The following is a 20398-nucleotide window of genomic DNA, read 5'->3' as shown; positions in this document are numbered from 1 at the left end:
ACTGAGGAAAAATCGTCTCCAAATAACCTCAGGAATTCACCCCTATACAGCGTATCCGCCACTTTTTTAACACCCGATATATATATATATATATTTATATATTTATACTACATGATGTCAAAGTTGTCAAAAAAATATGAAAATTTTGAAAATCTGAAAAATATTACAAAAAAAATATTTTATTCAAATTTGATATACATACATGTGTATTAAGAACCATTTTCCAATATCGATGAAACATTTTTAAATCCACAAAGGCCGTATAAATAATCATATTAAGTTTTTTTTAATGAGAAAATAGTACATCACACTGTTTTTTTCCAAATTTAATAATTTTTTTTAAATCTCGAACTAAAACTCTACTAAAATTATCTCTTATGTGTTTTTTTTTAAACGATGAACCGCTTTCAAGTTAAGGTAAAAAATTGAAATTAAAAACTATAAATATCGTGTGTATCAATAAGCTACCTGCTTTATTCTGTTTGGTATTCCGACGATTTAAAAAGTTCGGTGTCTAGTCAACCTTCTATCCTCAGATTTTTTATATTTTTTTACAACTTTGACACCCTATATTTAAAAAACGAAGCAATTAAGCATTATGTTTATAGAACTTTATCTTCCTAAAATAAACCAAGGAATATCCCCTTAAATTTTTTGTACTTAGGAAACACCTTGTATATATTATGATAAAATTTATATACTAAAAATCAATCATAAAAAATATACAAAACATAGGTATAATCAATGATTATGATCATATACCTATACATAGATATATTATAAAAACAAAGTCGCGTTCTCGCTATCGTCTTATCGACTTATGATCCTTAAATTTGTCCGATGTGCATAATGCTTGCTTTTATATAATTTTTTGCTCTTTTAGAAAATCACGAGGAAAAATTAATTGCTTAAGCTGAAACCTTCATCAGAGGCGCGGTTTGGTGATCGCGTCGATCGCGAACAATTTACAATTGTTGACAATTAATCAGCAGCTGCGTTCGAAAGACGTTTTGGTATTTCGTGTATTACTTTAAAGAGAAGAGAATCACGAAAATATAAGAGCGCGTATAATTCGGCTCATGTGATTTTTTTTAGCATGAGGATAAAAAACGTAAACAATCAAACATCGGTTAGTTTTTTCACAGCCATAGTTAGGAGATTCGATTTTGATCATTATGGACCCTCCTGTGCGATTCTTTGGAACTTGGACCGTGAACGCGTGTCATTTAGCAGCAATATAATGTCAAACTCGGAAGTCTTCCAGAGATAAAATCGCGCGATTGGTCGAAAATATTATATTCTAAAATTCATATTTAGGGTACAAGTATAGCGTAAACAATTTTTTTTTTTTTTTAGACAATTATAACGGTAAAAATGGACATTGTCTTATTGCGGGATGGAATAGGCTGTATAAGCTCTGTCAATGCTAGATGCTCCACTGCAGCTTTTTATTTTACATTATATTTTCCTGATAACATAATAATCATATCACGTTAACCCCTTATAAGGCTAAAAAAAATCTTTTATTTAATTTTTAATTTATATATTTTTTCGTATTTTTGTCTTCTTTTTTTGGATATGTATGTGTGTGTGTGTGTGTGTGTGTGTGTGTGTGTGTGTGTGTGTGTGTGTGTGTGTGTGTGTGTGTAAGTATGTATGTATGTATGTATGTACGTACGTATGTATGTATGTGTTGTGAGACAAAACAATACTACTTTTGTCGGGTGCTTGTAAAGGATTTGTAAAACATAATTTAACAATAATTCTTATATGTAACATACACAATGAAAATCGTACATGACTTCATTAAGGCTCCTGGATTCTCACCGACTATGTTGGAATTGAGATGTCAGAGGCGAGAAAACACACGCTAAAAGTTCTTATAATTTCAAAATAAAAAGATATTTCGATGAAACAGCACTTCAGATGGCTTTAGCACATTCTTAAAAAACCCCGAAAACTAATATCCTTTTCCCTTTATAATCAATCAACAGCTGTAAAATGACTGTAATATGACGCCCAGTCCGTCTAGTCTTTGCACATGCGCAGTCATTCCGCATGACAAAGTCTGATATCACGATCATTTTACGATTGTTGATTGATTGTCAAGGGAAAAGAATAATTTTCGAGGTATTTTAAAAGTGCGCTAAATCCATCTGAAGTAGTGTTTTATCGAAATATCTTTTCATTTAAAAATGGCATCTAAGAATTTTCAACGTGTGCTTTCTCGCTTCTGACGTCACAATCTAACATGGCCGCGGCGAGAAACCAGAAGCCTTAAAGATTTTGAATTACGTCGCGCTATCCTTCAAGTAGAGAAGAAACAAATTATTTTTTGCAAGTGATATACGAGTTCCAGTGCGTCCAAAGCAAATGTAAATGTCGATTTCAATGTAATAATACAAAAATTGAAAACGTGTGTAGAGGGAATAATAAAAAAATAATTTAAAAAATAATTTATTAATTATTATATGCATGCTGGGCAAGCATTAGCATCATTCTGACACGTGGAGTCTTATAATTTGCGTTTTCTTCCTCAACAATATCGATTACCAAAAAATGGACAGATGCCTTGCGAGGTTACAAGGTTTCCTTCTCGTGGAGATAATTATCATTTATACAAAAACGGGATAATCGTCTCTATCACGATAGGGAAACGTTGCGCCGTGCGCGTGGCGATTATTATTATATTCAATAAATATTACATACAGTAATATATGTATATTTTCATTATTGATATCATAAGTATTGTTCTAATTGGACAGAGGGGTTGTTTTGTTTTTTTCACAATTTGGAAACGTTACTGAGTAATCTTAGTCGTTAATTGCTTATTTTTTTATCCTTTTCCTCGTATTCCTTTTTTTACGACATAATCTAATTAAGAGGGAAATCGAAAGGTTCTTGGTTTTCGTCGATTTTTGAGTCGTGATTATGTATAGTAGAGCTTTTTGAAATAAAGCCAAGTTTAATTCTCAAAATGGAAATAATTGTTATTCGATAGAGTTATTGTTAAAGAGGAATATGAAATATATAGTAGTGTAGATTATTTGCCAATGTTTATGCTACCGTGTCCATAGACAAAGTGACGATAACGTTAATTCAATAATGAATATACAGCTATGCTAATTAATACAATAAAAGCAAGCTCATTTATATACATAGTTTTTTCTTTTCTACTACCTAAACCTAATATTGCGACTCGACGTTGACAACTTGGACGTTGTATCTTTGGACATTTGCAACTTGTCTCTTAAATCGATTAACATTACAGCATCTAAGGATCAGTTTGCAATTTCCAAAAATGCAATTATGCATTTAGAATATATATAAATTAAGGTGTGTCGTATTCATGTGTAAGGGGTAATAATGAGAGAAAAAGAGATATATGTTACAATAAAAAGGAACTTAACATACATATATAATCGCGCTAAAAAAATACAATATATATGAAACAATTGTATACATATAAAATCTTTAAATAATCTACACAACGCGGTAAAATATATATGTAAAGTGTCTTTTGACATTTTTATCCTCTTTCATTGGGCACTTTTCCAGTAGCGTATAAATTACCGTATGGTAATTTCGGAAAGTGTATATAATCCAATGACATGACGTGAAAAAGCCAATATTTATTTCAATCGGTTTTATCATTATCATTGTATTCATTACGTCAACACGGACCGATTTCATAAATGCAAAGTATGTACTGTTACATGGAATATGTACATGAAATTGTAGTCGTATCACATATCTCAGATTGACATATGAGTGAGTAAAAGAAAAGAGACGTCGCGTTGACTTTTGATTCCTTTAAAATGTACAATTAAATCGCACACAATTATGCTTATCCTTCCTCCAAAACAAACCCTTTTTTAATCGTGATTAAAAAATGCTCGTGGAATGCTCGTCAAATCAATTAAAATCGTTTTCGCTGACTTTTGATACATTGCGACAATTATGTATCAATTAAGCCCACTATCTTCGAAAGTAGATAGATACATATTATTCACGCAGCATGAATTCCGAGTCGAAAAAAATGACCCACACGTTTCGCATGTGTGTGTGCGATGATCATATAACACATTAATCTAATATTTTCAAGTATTACTTTGAGAATATAATTAATAGAGCTGCCCCCTAAATATATGTCTAAAGGACTGAAACATTGCTGCTACACATATCATAGGCATGCAGCAATTAGGATACTTATGTAGTGGCTTTTTTTTACCAACACGAAGTAATGTTGAAGCTATGTACGATTCGTTTACTTGCCGCGTGAAAAAGGACGTAGTGTACCTGCTGTAGAGAGGCCTTCACCTCGGCTGCGACTTCGGTGCAAGGAATGTAAGCCTTCTCCTATTAACAAGAAACAATCAAGGTTATGACTTTGTTAAGGTTATAATCCTAAGTAATGTCCAAGAGATTTTATACGACAACATGTCAAGGTCAAAGTGATTACCCTAATATGCATATTTACTAATATCATTTTAACAGTAACATACTAATGCAATAATATAATCAAAGCTAAACCTTACCCTTGCTAACACTTCTACGCATTAACGAGGATGGTGCTGGTGCAGATTCTTGTTTGCTATAGCTTCTAAGCGCTCGTCCCCGTCTATCTTGAATTAGCTTATCCACTTTAACGAATATACCGCATTTTGGTCTACAGGTAAAATATTTATGACCATTAACAGCACCATCATTCTTGCCTAGAACATTATAGGAAACATAGTTTATTACGATCTATACATATAGTTAATAAAGTTACCGTAAGAAAATAGTATTTCGTATTCGCACCGGTTGGAGCATCAAGCTCAACTCCTATCCAAGTTCCAGATGCAAACTCTGTAGAGCCAACATATGCTATGACTCCAGAATAACTGTATGGGCGAACTAAAACTGATTCACCAACAACGACCCAATCTGGTAAAAGAGGTTCCATTCGAGTTAAATCGTGTCTTGAACCGAAAGCCGAACTTTTGTCGCTGACATCATCTGCTGTAAAAAAAATCTTTTTAAATATATAAAATCCTTTCAAAAAGACTATAAGAAGAAACCCACGCGTAATGGTGCACAATTTACAAATTAAAATGTCGAAAATAAATTGTTTGAATTAATAGTACCATCGATTCTCTCTGAAGAACTATTGTCGCCGTTTTCATATGGCATATTAGGTTGTAGTGTTTGTTCCAAACGTGCTGCAGCCTTACTCTCGGAAAGTTGTGGACGGACCATAGGAAACGAAGCTCTATGCTGTGAACTTGTAGGCCTTCCTGTACCGCTAGAAGTCTTTTTTCTTCGCACGACCTAGATAAAATTAAGAGAATTATTAAAACCCTTTCTAAGTAGCTATTTAGACTTCTATTAAGAATTTGCAAATTGAGAGATATGCCAGTTAATCACTCTTTCTTTCTTTCTTAAGGTTATTAATATCGTATAATATAAGATACAGGGTGTTTTCTAGCAACGAAATATAATCATACATGTAACACATTGTTACACAGTGTCGACTTCTAATTGGAACGCTACTTAGCTTTTTAACTTCACTGCTAGAGTGGAGAGTCACTTCATATAGCTTCTTCAAAATTTTAAATTCTTTTAATTTTTTTCTTAAGGTTACCTTTTATCGTAGTTGAAAACCATAAAATACTCACCTTGCCGGGTGGCAGTTTGGTATGTACGACCGAGGTCCCCTCCGTGGGACTATCATCTCCCGAATTAAATGTTTGGCTGATTTCCATCGTGCTTTTCCTCCTATCATCATCGAAAATCTGATCGTGTGTACTTTTCTTTCGAGTCTTGATGCGAATCACATTGCTATTGGTTTCACTTTCGCTCTTTGTAGAAGAAACTGGACTATCGATGTCAGTATCCACATACGTTCCTGTCTCTTCCAGATCTTTTCTAGTATGTTCTATAAGATAGAAACGTTAGTGTATTTACAATATATAGAAAACAATTTGGATATCTGAAATAAACAACTGACCTTCTGTGCGAGAGCTCTGCGAGATATCAAAGTTATCCAACACGGAGTTTATCTCGCCTAGATATTCCTCGGGCGTTTCTTCAACGAGGGAACTATCCATTTTTTCGGGTTTCTTGCTATCAACAGGATTACGATACTCGAGATCCGGAGTCTCGTCCACGCTGATGGATTTGATGGAAATGGAGTCTTCTGACGTTAGGTTTGTCGTGGAGACAGCCTGAGAACCATAACCGCTACTACTCATACTTGGCGTGTTGATCTTGGTCGATTGTAGCTCGACCAGAGAATCCAGTGTGCGTGAAGAAGTTAACGGCTTTGTCGGTTTTGGTGGAGCCTGAGCGCAATTATACAATTTCGTTTCGATAGCATTACATACATTAATCGCAAAATAGCTGATAATCTGCTGATGTATCAACGGTTAATAAGTAAACTATATAATATATAAGTACTTATATGTATACTATAATATATAATAATATATAGTACTTAAATACTATATAAGCACTATATATGTATACTATAGTTTTCGGTAATCTTACCTTAATACTTTTATGCACAAAATAATGAAAGGAACTGATTGGTGTAAAGAAAACACATAGTTGTTTTTAAGAAAAAATATCTAATTTGCAACATTTTTTTTTAATTATGCGTTTTCTTTACACCAATTGATTGATCTCGATTTTCTATGTATAAAACTATTAAGGTAAGATTATAGAAAACTGAATAATTTATAAGATATTTTGTATTTTATGTCAAAATACTCTATTTTTTAAGCCTCATAACTCAAAAAATACTTAACGGAAGAACATTTTATATAGGGTTTTGGAAAGCTCTCGAGGTAAGCTATAAGAATATGCAATGAAAAATAGGAGGTTCCATTTAAGAAATTGAAGGTGACTTTCACGTGACTTTCAAACGACTATCCAAGGTCAAATCTTTACCATTATCTTATGTCCCCCTTGAAGCCATACAACTTTTGTTTGAAACATTTTTCGATTTAATGCAGTGTTTCTGAGATATTTGAGTGGATCCTTTAAAATGAGACACCCTGTATATACTATATTATATAGTATACTATAGTATACTATATCTAGTATACTATATATTATATGTATTATATAATACATTATATAGTATATATGATACTTATATACTCATATAAAAGTGCCATATACTATATATTATATAATACATATAAGAGAGTATCACATGTATATAAGTACATACTATTAGCGCACAGCTCGCTGTTACTATACGTTACCTGATATGCCTCATATTCGGAGTAATCGGCGTCGCTTTTCTCCTCGTCATCGTCATTGATAGGAGTGAATGCCTGGTTTCCAACATTTGACGTTTCCTCATGCAATGTGGTCATACGGAGACCCAGTTTGCTACTGACTATATTTGGAGATGCTATAAACAACACAATTAAAATCGATAACACGTGATTGACGATAAGAAAAATATATATATGTATGTATTCTTTCTTAGCACAAGCATGTACTGCGCTAAACATCAGGGCCGATCTGGCCATTGTATGTATATTTTGTATACATAGTAACTTTTTTTACCTTAATTATATTATTTCTATAAAATAATTAATTTCATATTTACAATACATACGCATATGTTGTATTTTTATTTTAACAAATATTAACGGATACTGATGGGTTTATGAATTACGAAAAAAACGTTATATTAATTTAAAAAAGGTGCCAGGTCGGTTCTGATATACATATACATATATAAACATAAAAAATCATCCATGCACTTTCAAAATATAACAGAAAAATATCTTACATGTTCTACGCTTACTTATTATGTTCTCTGACATTAATAATTTATTTATACATATCACCTGGATATATACTTTTTCAAGTTTTGCGAATTATTAGTCTTATCTTGTTTGGTATAATTTATATCAAGCAATTTAAAAAAAGAAAGAAAAAACGTAGAATATGTAATCTGAAATAAAGAAATAAAATCACAAAAGGTCATTCTGTAAAACAATAAATGTTCGAAATATAATACCACACTTTAGTGCAGTAGTAAATGAGGATTTAACGGTGACTTCACACAAACCATCTAAAAAATAAAACACCTAAAATAAACAAAAAATCCAATCATAACTCTCTTTAATGTATTATACTAATATCTAATGATTAAACTCAGAAAATCGACTACACTATAAATACCGACTACACTAAAAATGACCGAGTTCATCCTTTCAAACTTCTATCGCTTTTATGCTAGAATAATTTCTTTTGAGAGAATGTAGATATTATTTTAATTTAACTTTCTCGATAGAACATGTTTGGGAGTATCAGTTGTGAAGACATGGAGCTTGAAAGGATGATCGACAACGAGTGTCACCTACACTTGGCAGAGGTAGACTGTTGAAGACGTGTCAATGAGTTGAGATTCAGGTTCAGATTCAGGAAAGTTGGTCTCGCTGAAAGGAGACAGATATTACTGATTATCCTCATTTTTCCTTTCCTCCTCGATTTATATAATATTACGTTCCTCTTTTATTCATAATGCGGCGAGCTTCGTAAACTTTTACATGATTACTTTTTATAGACATTTTTACAAACTTATATACACTACCGTCAGAGAAAGTTTAAGACCAAAGTAATGGATAAATAAAGATCCTCGCGAGAATAATTTATTTTTACACATTAAAATATGACATTCCGCTGATTGTTTCTTTTTTTTATTAATAGCTAGAAGATCATGTTATAACACCATAAAAGTAAAAATAGCTTGTATTATTTTTTGGGAAGAAATAATAAATTAAATTTACAAATTTTTTTGGTCTTAAACTTTCTGACGGTAGTGTATATATATACATATATATACATATATATATATATATATATATATATATATATATATATATATATCACAAATCATGCCTGCAAGACATTGGATAGTGAACCAAGTAGACAGATATAATAGTACATTATCTAATTAACGGAAGTTCCAGGAAATATAATTAGATACTCACATCGCAGTCCTATTAATTTAATAAACATCAATTTTTATGACGCAGTATTTCTCATACCCATTTCATTTTTTATTTCTTTTTTTTACATTGTGATATTCTATTTCAATAACAATTTTAACAACTCGCCATTGCATTTGCAAATTCAAGATGCACGTGTTCGCAATATGTCTACATGTATGTACATACGCTACTTTCATGATAGGTAGGTGAATGATAAATAAATATACATATATATAAATAAATATACATATATATATATATATAACATTTTACATACATACAGACATACATAATTCGATGACGTGCATAATAAATTTAAGATCAAATTTTCAGAGATGATTAGTTTAAAGTCGAAGATAATGATGTACTTTTTTTTATCGTTACTGTAACAATTATCTTATTTAGAATTTTATTATGTATTTTCATATACTACTTTACATTATGTATAAACTAATTATATATATACAGGGTGTATCAGACCACCCGTCCACCCCTTTTAATTTGGAAATGGCTCAAAATTATAAAATATCGCGAAATACGTGTTTGATTATTTCGAGGGACTACTCTTTTAAGGGGGTTTCGATAGTTATTCCCCTAAGAAGGTACCCCAGGGGGACCCCAACTCAAAAATTTTAAATGGAATCACCCAAATTGTAGTATATCGTTTGAAAGGGCATAAATAAAGAAAATTTTTGGCGCAAACCAGAGGTTGATACGTTGACCTGTTCAGAAGTTATTTAGGATCAAAGTTTAACAAAGGCCAATTTCAAAAAATTATTACTACCATTTGAAAAATTCTAAAAAAAACGTTTGAGGTGTAAAAGTGTTTGTCTTTTTAAGTTCTTTCCATAAAAAAATCAGATTTGATCTTGAAGTTTTTTTTTCAATTTGAGAAAGAATTTCAAGCAAGACGTGAATTTAATAAGTTGCTTGAATTTCTTTTTTGAACTGAAAATAACATCAAGGTCAAATCTAAATTTTTATGGAAAGAACTTAAAAAGATGAACACTTTCACACCTCAAAAGTTTTTTTTAGCATTTTCCAAATGGTAGTTATGATTTTTTGAAATTGGCTTTTTTCGAACTTTGATTCTAAATAACTTCTGAACGGGTCAACGTATCAACCTCCGGTTTGCGCCAAAAAATTTCTTTTTTTATGCCCTTTTAAACGATATACTACAATATGGGTGGTTCCATTTAAAATTTTTGAGTTGGGATTTCCCTGGGGCACTCTCTTGGGGGGACAACCATTGAAACCCCCTTAAAAGATTAGTCTCTCGAAATAATCAAACATGTATTTCGTCGTTTTTCATAATTTTCAGCCGTTTCCAAAATAAAACGGGTGGACGGGTGGTCTGATAACCTTGTATATGTATATACAAAGTGGGCCATTTTAATCAATCCACGCGAATATCTTTTGAACAATGTATTTTAGAGAAAAATGTTTCATACAAAAGTTTTTTTACTTCAAGGAGGACATAAGATGGTGTCATTGGTTTGACCTTGGATAGTCGTTTAAAGATTCTTGTAGTTTACCTCGAGAGCTTTCCAAAACACTATAATTGAGTTATTTTTTATTAAGTACTTTCCGAGTTATGAAACTTGAAGTTTACAGTATTTTGACATAAAATATAAAATATCTTGTAAAACATTCACTTTTCGGTAATCTTACTGTAATACTTTATGCACAGAATAATAAAACCAATCAATTGGTGTAAAGAAAACACATAGTTGCTTTAAAAAAAATATGTTGCAAATTGCATACTTTTTTTTTAAAACATGTATACTTTTTTTAAAAACAACTATGTGTTTTCTTTACATCAATTGATTAGTCTTATTATTCTGTGCATAAAAGTATTACAGTAAGATTACCGAAAACTGAATGTTTCACAAGATATTTTATATTTTATGTCAAAATATTGTAACCCAGATAGCCACAGTAATTATTATGATATCGTTTTGACGTCAAAATTACGTAATTTAACGTCAAAATACATCATTTTTACGTCAATATGATATCACAATAATTACTGTGGTTATCTGAGAAACTTCAAGTCTCATATCTCGGAAAGTACTTAATCGAAAAGAACTCAATTATAGTGTTTTGGGGAGCTCTCGAGGTAAACTACAAGAACATGCAATGAAAAATAGGAAGTTCCATTTAAAAAATTGAAGATGACTTTCATGTGACCTTCAAACGACTATCCAAGGTCAAACCAATGACACCATCTTATGTCCCCCTCGAAGTCAAAAGCTTGAGTATGAAAAATTTTTCTCTACAATGCATTGTTCAAAAGATATTCGCGTGGATTGATTAAAATGGCCCACCCTGTATATATATAAACAAACTATATGATTTAACACAAACATGCTGCACTATATTTGAATTGTGATACCATGCATAACTAAGGTTTAATCTTTCAGCTTTTCCATTTATTTTTAACTATATGCAGTTAATTTCAAATTTATAAAAATATATTCCTGACTTTAAACTGAATCTCTTTTTATAAGGCAGACAAGAGGGAGATATTTGTCATGTTACTATAATATTTCGAAAATAATGAAAATAATTTTTACAGATTTCCGATCTCCATTTCTTGCTTACATATAAGAGATTTATTTCGTCTCTTTATTCCGTTCGATCTTTTTGTTTTCATTATCATATTAAAATAAAATATAAAAATATAAAAATAAAAACAATACAGGATGTCCCATTTTAATCGATTATCCCCAAAAACTTTTTAATTTTGATTGTACAACAAAATGTTTCAAATAAAGGTTGTTTAATTTAAAAGAGGACAGAAGATGGCGATTTTTTTGCTAAATGGCGCTTTTCAAGATTATTTGAAGGTCATTTGTTTTTTTTTAAAACCATCACATTCCAATAAGTCCATTCATCGTAATTTTGAGCATAAAAAATTATAAGGGTAAGATAGCCAAAAAGTGAATAGTTTACGATATTTTATACTTTAGTTTAACTATTTACCTTTTTGGTCATCTTATCCTTATAACTTTTTGTAGTGAATATTGTGAGAAATTGATTTATTTTACAAAAATATGGTTTCATTTAAAAAAACATAAATAATCTTCAAATAACCTTAAAAAGTGTCCTTTAGAAAAAAAATCAGTAGCGCCATTCTGTCCCCGTTTAAATCAAACAACTTTTATTTGAAACATTTTCTTCTACAATCAAAAATAGAAGTTTTTGAGGGTGATCGATTAAAATAAAACACCTTGTATATTAATTACACTGTAAAGATAGAATGCAGATATATGATATCATTTTGCGTTTAGACACAGAATAATCCTCATTTCTAATATGTATATATCAATTATAGAAAATATTTATTTACGTATAATATATATTACAATAAACTTTTTTTCTTGTCTAGAGTATTTATTGCTCACAACAGCACATTCACAAGTTTGTATATATTTTATACTATATGAGATAAAGATTGAGACATTGCAGTTTTTTTCACATATCTAATGCAACATTTCAATCGCGTTGATATTGAACGTTTTATATATAATAAGTTAATTTGTTAAATGCAACTAAATTTTACAACTGTACATTTAACAAATTATCAGGGAAATTATCATTATAGAAATCATCTTAATTCATCAAAATGTTTATAAAAGGCAAAGGCCCGTATTATGAGCTCACATTTATCTCTAGATGTACCTCTAAAGCTAGAGGTGTCTCTAAAGTTAGAGAGGCCCATATTATGAGCTCACATCTATCTCTAGATGTACCTTTAAATGTACCACGATAAATGTGGCGATATTATGAGCGCACATCTATCTCTAGATGTGTCTCTAAACGTGTCACGATAAATGTGGCGATATTATGAGCGCACATTTAGCGGCGCATCTAGAGGAAATCGCCTAAAAAACCTATTTTGTACCACATTTATAGCACATTTGTGCTACTCTCGATAAATGTGCCCTTGGGTACATTTATTTGCGCCTCTAACTTTAGAGGCACATCTAAGAGATAGATGCGTGCCTCTAAAGTGAGAGACGCAGATGAATGTATGACTAAAGTCAGTTTATCTGCGTCTCTAACTTTAGAGACACATCTAAGAGATAGATGTAAGCTCTAAATGTGCGATAAATAAATGATTGATTTTAGATGTACAATTTATCTGCGCTTCTAACTTTAAAGGCGCCTCTAACTTTAAAGGCGCCTCTAACTTTAGAGGTACATTTAGAGATAGATGTGCGAGCTCATAATACGGGCCAAAGGGTTTTCAAGAATCATATCGAATTGCAAATTATGATAATAGATATATGGAAATATGAAAATGATTTCTATGTGATGACTTTTGATCACAAACGGTGCAATATATGTGCATATATACATATATATATGTATACACACACACGCGCGCGAACACACACATAATATATATATAAAGCTTGCTTGCTAATATTATTTTACATTTTAACAAACAAAATGAACAATAGCCTATAAAAGTGTATCAATAATAATTCAATCAACCATATAAAATGTAAGAAAAGCAAAACGATTCAATGAACAAACTTGTTGATATGCTGGACTATACACAAGAAATGCCATTCGCATGCAAACTAAGCAGGGAAGGGAGAGGGCTGAAACATAATGCCGACGCAATAAAATTGCATTTAATTAAAACAAAAAAACGTCAAGGCAATTTCCTCGGTTAAACGCTAACTCTTCTTGAATCAACTAAACAATCGAACAAATGACACTTACGGAAACATATATATACTCAACGTCATCAAAAAACGCATTCTTATTCTGAACATTACTATATTACAAATATAATGTCTCTGATATATATATTACTATAAAGGCGAACTTTAAAATAAAAATAAGACAGACAGACTCAACCACTCACGAGACATATGTACTAATTGTCATTGCCAATAAATGGCAATCAATTAAATATCAAATCAAGACTCCATTTTACCTGAGTTGAGAATGGAGCCTTGCGTGGGCCGAAATAGTTGTAGAAGTAGTAGACGTAGAGTTAAACAGAGGAACAGATTAGTTGCATACATTATAAATTAGTTAACATTCATTAATTTTGTTTTGTAGAATTCATTAATCGAAGTTTGTTGGTGTTTTATTTATTGTAATAAGTGGTGGAGCGCGCTTAACTTAGCTGCTAAAACACTAGGCAAATTTTGGGAGAGTAAATTTTACCAAGCTCAACTATCTATATTTGTTATCAAGTAAATATTCTTAAAAATTATTGCGGTACTGTATTATAGTACATAACGTTACTATATATAGTAATATAAAGTTACTATACATATAGTAAAGTTACTATATAGCACTAGTATCATAACATATTATAGTACATATAATACTTACTACTATACAGAGCGGGCCATTTTAATCAATTCACGCGAATATCTTTTGAACAATGCATTTTAAAGAAAAATGTTTCATACAAAAGTTTTTTGATTTCGAGGAAAATATAAGATAGTGTCATTGGTTTGACCTTGGATAGTCGTTTGTCACGTGAAGGTCACCTTTAATTTCTTAAATGGAACTCCCTATTTTTCATTGCATATTCTTGTAGCTTACCTCGAGAGCTTTCCAAAACACTATATAACCTTCACGTAACCTTCACGTAACCTTCAAACGACTATCCAAGGTCAAACTAATGACATCATCTTATGTCCCCCTTGAAGTCAAAAAACTTTTGTATAAAACATTTTTCTCTAAAATGCATTGTTCAAAAGATATTCGCGTGGATTGATTAAAATGGCCCACCCTGTATAATAATTATTATATTTTATATGTATATATTTACATGTATGTTTGATATATGTATATTACTATATAATTATAGTATTATTACTATACATATATAAAATATTATGTATAGTGTCATGACTATATTATAGTATATTATAAATATATATAGTATGTATAGTGAATAATATAGTATAATTGCTATACAGCATATACTATACTATATATACAAATATAGTATATATACATATATATACATATATAGTATATACTATACTATATATATTATACATATACAGGGTGATTCAGAACAACCTGATGTCCTTGAAATATGATATTCTTGAGCGAATTCTGAGACTATTTTACCTTTTACATAATTTTGTCCGAAGCTTAGTTTTTGAGTTAAAATTGAAAATAGTTAGCGAATTAAGGCTCATTCAGACAGGACGCGTCAAGCGTCAAGCAGCGAGCAGCAACCATTCAACAACCAATAAGCGAGGTAATATTAGCAATGGCGTAAAAAATATTGCCTCGCTTATTGGTTGCTGCTCGCTGCTTGACGCTTGACGCGTCCTGTCTGAATGAGCCTTTACGAGTCCGGTACAACAGGCAGGCAGGGACGGCGTCACGACACTAATGCTCTCTCCCTCCTCCAGTCAATCACTATTATTGCACAATATTTGATATTGATATTTGAAGTTTATTGAATTATTATTGCAAGTTTTTCTGTACAATATTATACAATATTATTTATTGTCTAGGAAGGTTATAACATAACGCTTGAGAATAAAATATTCAAATGTGAGTTTTGCATAACTGGCAAATAATGATTCAATAAACTTTAAAAGATCAGTATCAAATATTGTGCAATAATATTGACTATTTAGGGAAAGAAGAAGGCATTAGTCTCGTGACGCGTTGCGCCGTCCCTGTCTGCCCGTTGTATCGGACTCGTAATTTGCCAACTATTTTCAATTATAACACAAAAACTAAGCTTCGGACAAAATTTTGTAAAAGGAAAAATAGTCTCAGAATTCGCTCAAGAATATCATATTTCAAGGACATCAGGTTGTTTTGAATCACTATAGAAACTATACTATAGTATACTAGTGGATTCTAACATCGATAATAATAGGAGAGATTTTGGCAAAATTATTTGGTTTAATATTTTTCTTAGCATCACGTTTAACTTTTACTCCAGGATCAACGGCGATAAAACTTCTGATCTCATATATTTTTACTTTTTTTACAATTTTTTATATATTTTAAAATTTATATATATATTTTTATAATTTTTACATATAAATATTTTTTTATTTTTTTTTCATTATTTAAACGATTGACCTTGAGTTCTTATTGTTAGCCGTTTCATTTAAAACATACATCTTCAATAGACGTTAAATCATGAAATCAGCATAATTAATTTTTCTAACTTGGAAAGGAGGGGTATGTTAACCTCAAAATCTCCCCCCCCCCCTCCCAGGATCCACAAGTACTTTAGTATACAGTATCCTATTTTAATCGATCACCCTAAAAACCTTTTTTATTTTTGATTGTACAACAAAATGTTTCAAATAAAAGCTGTTTGATTTGAAGGAAGACAGAATAAGATAGCGCTACTGACTTTTCTGAAGGAAGCTTTTCAAGGTCAGTTGTGAAGGTCATTTGTTTTCTTAAATGAAACCACCATATTTTTATCGATTTATATTTATGTAATATAAATTGATTCCTCGCAATATTCTGTATAAAAAGTTTAAGAGTAGGATGATCAAAAAATAAATAGTTTCCGAGATATTTTATACTTAAGTTTTATATTTGACATAATTTTACATACACTATGAAATATTTCATAAAATATTTATTGATCGACGATTTTACGTCAATACTTTTATGCATAAAATAATAAAATGAATCAATTGTATAGAAAACACAAAATTGCTTGTAAGAAAATGTATATAGCTGCTAGTTACAAATTACTTACTTTTTCTTACAAACAACTATGTAAAATATCCCGTAAATTATTAATTTTTTGGCCATCTTACTCTTATAATTTTTTATAATGAATATTGCGAGGAATCGATTTATAAAAAAAATTGAGGTAGTTCCATTTAAGAAAACAAATGACCTTCAAATGATCTTGAAAAGCGCCATTCAGAAAAAAATCAGTAGCGCCATCTTCTGTCCCCCTTCAAATCAAACAGCTTTTGTTTGAAACATTTTGTTGTACAATCAAAAATAGAAGTTTTTGGAGGTGATCGATTAAAATGGGACATCGTGCATATATATATATATATATATATATATATATATATATATATAAATATATATATATATATACAGGGTGTAACTAAACAAACGTATACGAAGCACACATCAGGTGCAGGACAACAAATTAAATCAAAAAGTCCTGAGCCATTTTTTTTATCTGAGCTTTATTTTTTACGCTATAAATTGTTAAAGTTTGCCAATCAGCGCGTGGCTACAACGGAAGGTAGCGTAGGCGCCGTCTACTGGGTGGGGAGCGCGGGATCGGAGAGTAGCGAGACAAAGTGGGGCGAAGCGAATGTAGCATGTCTCTGCTCTTTTTTGTACGTTTTGCGTAGCTCTTAAAATTTGATTATTCTCGATACTCTCAGCAGTGTGGAATATTTAATTTTTCCATCTCGTTAGCTGTCTCCATATTTGTGTTTAGAAATACTTTTTCTTTGAAGAGAAAGGTCACATGAGTTATAGTCCGGAGATCGAGCAGGTCACGGACTAGTACTGAATCCTTCCCATCCTTGAGGAAAATTTTTATCGAAGTAATGGCAGATGATACTTTTGAATAAGATTCATTAAAATTAATATTAAAAGTGGTTCCGATAATTGGACTTAAATATTAAATTTATTTTAAGCGCAAAGTATGTTTTTATTTTTAACATATTTAACAAAAAAAAACTTTCTTGATGTATGAAAACATTATAATACATATGTATGTAGTAATGACTACTTTTATTAAGATTTTTAGTCTTGATGTGTGAACATGATATAAAAATTAAGCCCTGAGAGTAGAAATACAGTATTGAAACTGAAATAGCGATCTTCACAATTTCGATAGATTCTATTAAACTACGCAATAAAATAATAATTATAAACATTTGTATAATAATAAAATAAAAATAAATAATAATATAAATTATAATAAAATTAAACATATTTATAATAATAAAATGAAAAGTAAATAATAATATAAATATAATAATAAAATAAAAATAAAGATTTAAAAATAAATATTTAATTTATAATAAATATAAATTTATAGAGGGCGAGCGTGGTCTATAGAGTGCGAGCATGATCTATAGAGCCAAGGGTCCTGGGTTCGATTCCCAGTAAGACCAAAAATTATATTCGCTCGTTCTCCTCTCGGAAGGCAATGGCAAACCACCGAGAGTATACCTTGCCTAGTACACTTCTCTAAAAATGGTAAACAAAGATCATGGCCGTTCGGAACCGGCGTTTAAACTGTAGGTCCCATATACAATGTGTATAATCCACATGCGCAACACATGTATATGAAAGAGAAGTCGCCTAAGTCCGGAATAGACGGGCATGGCACGTGAAGAAGAAGATAAATTTATAATAAAAAATAAATTTATAATAAAAATAAATATTTTCATAATAAAAATAATTCTTATGTGTTAACAAAATAATTATTTAACTAAAATTAAAGAAATTGTTCGAAATGAGTTCCTCCCACTTCGATACATATTTTTGCTCTTTTTTGTACGTCTTGCGTAGCTTTTTGTATATGATGATGTTCAATTCTTTGGACAGTGTGGAATACCAATTCTCCCATTTCGTCTGCGGTTTCGATGTTGTTATTTAAAAACACTTTTTCTTTAATCGCTCCCCAAAGATAAAAATCACATGGGTTGAAGTCTGGAGATCGAGCAGGCCACGGAGTTATTGAACCTTTTCCAAACCATCCTTGTGGGAAAATTTTCATTAAGATAACGGCGGACGATACCTTTGAATAAGATTCATTGATATTAATACTAAAAGTGATTCAATAGATAATTAGACTTAAATACTAACTTCTAAGTGCAAAGTGTATATTTTTACTTTTAACATATTTAATAAAACTTTCTTTATGAAAACAAATTATACACAATACACATGTATGTAATAAATACTGTTATTAAAATTTTTAGTGTTGATGAAGCACGATATAAAAATTAACCTTTAAGGGTAGACTATAATATTGAATCTGAGATAGCAATCTTAACTAATTTTGATAGATTCTTCTAAACTGTATGCAATAAACATTTTTATAGTAAAAATTTCTTACGTGGCAGAATGGGCAGGTGCGCCATCATGCATGAATATCATAGCTCGTCTAGTTAATGCTACATCTTCCGAATTATTCTCTGCCGGAATTAATAAAATCTGGCAGATTATTTCGCAAGAAATTGAGATATCCCGTTTCTCATAAATGTACATTCATCAGTATACAAAATCCGACTTCCGTAATTAGGTCTCAAATTCATTTGATTTAAATAATATTCAGCAAAATTCACACGATGGACTTCTCGTGGAAGTAAATGTTGTACTTTTGTATAGTGATACGGGTGCTGCTCATTTTCTTTAAGCACTCTATAAACACTCATATGCGATATATTAAACTGACAAGCAACAGATCTTGTACTTAATGTGGGATCATTGCGAAAGACAGCCATAACAGCATCTTCCATCACAAGATTGCGTATTTGACGTGGACGACCTCCGTTTCTATTATTCGGGTAAAACATTGCCAGTTTCTTGTAGTCGTCGAACAGCACCAGCTATTACATTTGGACTTGGATGATGTCGATTCGGGTATAAATTAGCATATTGCACTGCGGAAGGGTGTAGCCTGTTCTCCGTTTATAAAAATACAAACGAATCATTTCGTAATAATCTTGTGCGTAATAAACGGGCATGATGAGGATTATTAAATGGTCACTTATAAAAGATCGTTCACTTATAAAAGCATAACAATGAATAATTGAAATGATCAGAAGATTTTGTTTATAAGAACCTTCGCGCTTATGCTTTGTTTTCATACATATAATACATAAAGATGAACATACATGATACATACGTATCAAAACAAAGCACTAGCAAAGATTCTTTATAAATAACAAAAATATTAAAGAAAGAAAAAATATAAATCTGATCTTTTTTTTTGAACATTTCAACTATTCGTTGTTGCGTTATAAGACTAGTTTAATAATCTCATGCGCTTTTATTATACATAAGATTATTGCGATATGATTTGTTGGTATATTTTACAAGTGGAGAACAGGCTGCACCTTCTCTCGCTCTCTCTTCTCTCTCGCTCTCTCTCTCTCTCTCTTCTCTCTCTCTCTCTCCTCTCTCTCTCTCTTCTCTCTCTCTCTCTCTCTCTCTCTCTCTCTCTCTCTCTCTCTCTCTCTCTCTCTCTCTCTCTCTCTCTCTCTCTCTCTCTCTCTCTCTCTCTCTCTCTCTCTCTCTCTCTCTCTCTCTCTCTCTCTCTCTCTCTCTCTCTCTCTCTCTCTCTCTCTCCTCTCTCTCTCTCTCTCTCTCTCTCTCTCTCTCTCTCTCTCTCTCTCCTCTCTCCTCTCCTCTCCTCTTCGTCTCTCTCCTTCCTGCTA

The 20398-nt window shown here is 31.2% G+C and overlaps 1 protein-coding gene across 5 annotated transcripts in view; it reads right to left on the bottom strand.

Moving 5' to 3' along the window:
• Positions 1-1579: 1579 nt before the first annotated feature.
• Positions 1580-20398, bottom strand: part of LOC145944245 (kinesin-like protein KIF13A) — a 60569-nt gene continuing 41750 nt past the window's right edge. For 2 of the 5 annotated variants that reach the window (XM_083052486.1, XM_083052488.1), the window contains exons 20-28: positions 13954-13971; positions 8370-8444; positions 7254-7405; positions 5993-6326; positions 5661-5920; positions 5130-5313; positions 4804-5004; positions 4539-4715; positions 1580-4359 (exon numbers count right to left, since the gene is read on the bottom strand). In XM_083052486.1, the coding sequence (XP_082908612.1) occupies positions 4268-4359; positions 4539-4715; positions 4804-5004; positions 5130-5313; positions 5661-5920; positions 5993-6326; positions 7254-7405; positions 8370-8444; positions 13954-13971 (1493 nt within the window). In that variant the 3' untranslated portion in view covers positions 1580-4267. The remainder of the gene's footprint in view (positions 4360-4538; positions 4716-4803; positions 5005-5129; positions 5314-5660; positions 5921-5992; positions 6327-7253; positions 7406-8369; positions 8445-13953; positions 13972-20398) is intronic. The other 3 variants (XM_083052487.1, XM_083052489.1, XM_083052490.1) reach the window with 3 other exon arrangements.

The sequence above is a fragment of the Prenolepis imparis genome, unplaced genomic scaffold, assembly GCF_030444845.1.
Source record: "Prenolepis imparis isolate NDT839.2.m4 unplaced genomic scaffold, iyPreImpa1.0 SCAF_12, whole genome shotgun sequence".
Lineage (NCBI taxonomy): Eukaryota > Metazoa > Arthropoda > Insecta > Hymenoptera > Formicidae > Prenolepis > Prenolepis imparis.
The sequence above is the reverse complement of the archived record's forward strand: the minus strand, read 5'-3'. Positions and strand labels throughout refer to the sequence as shown.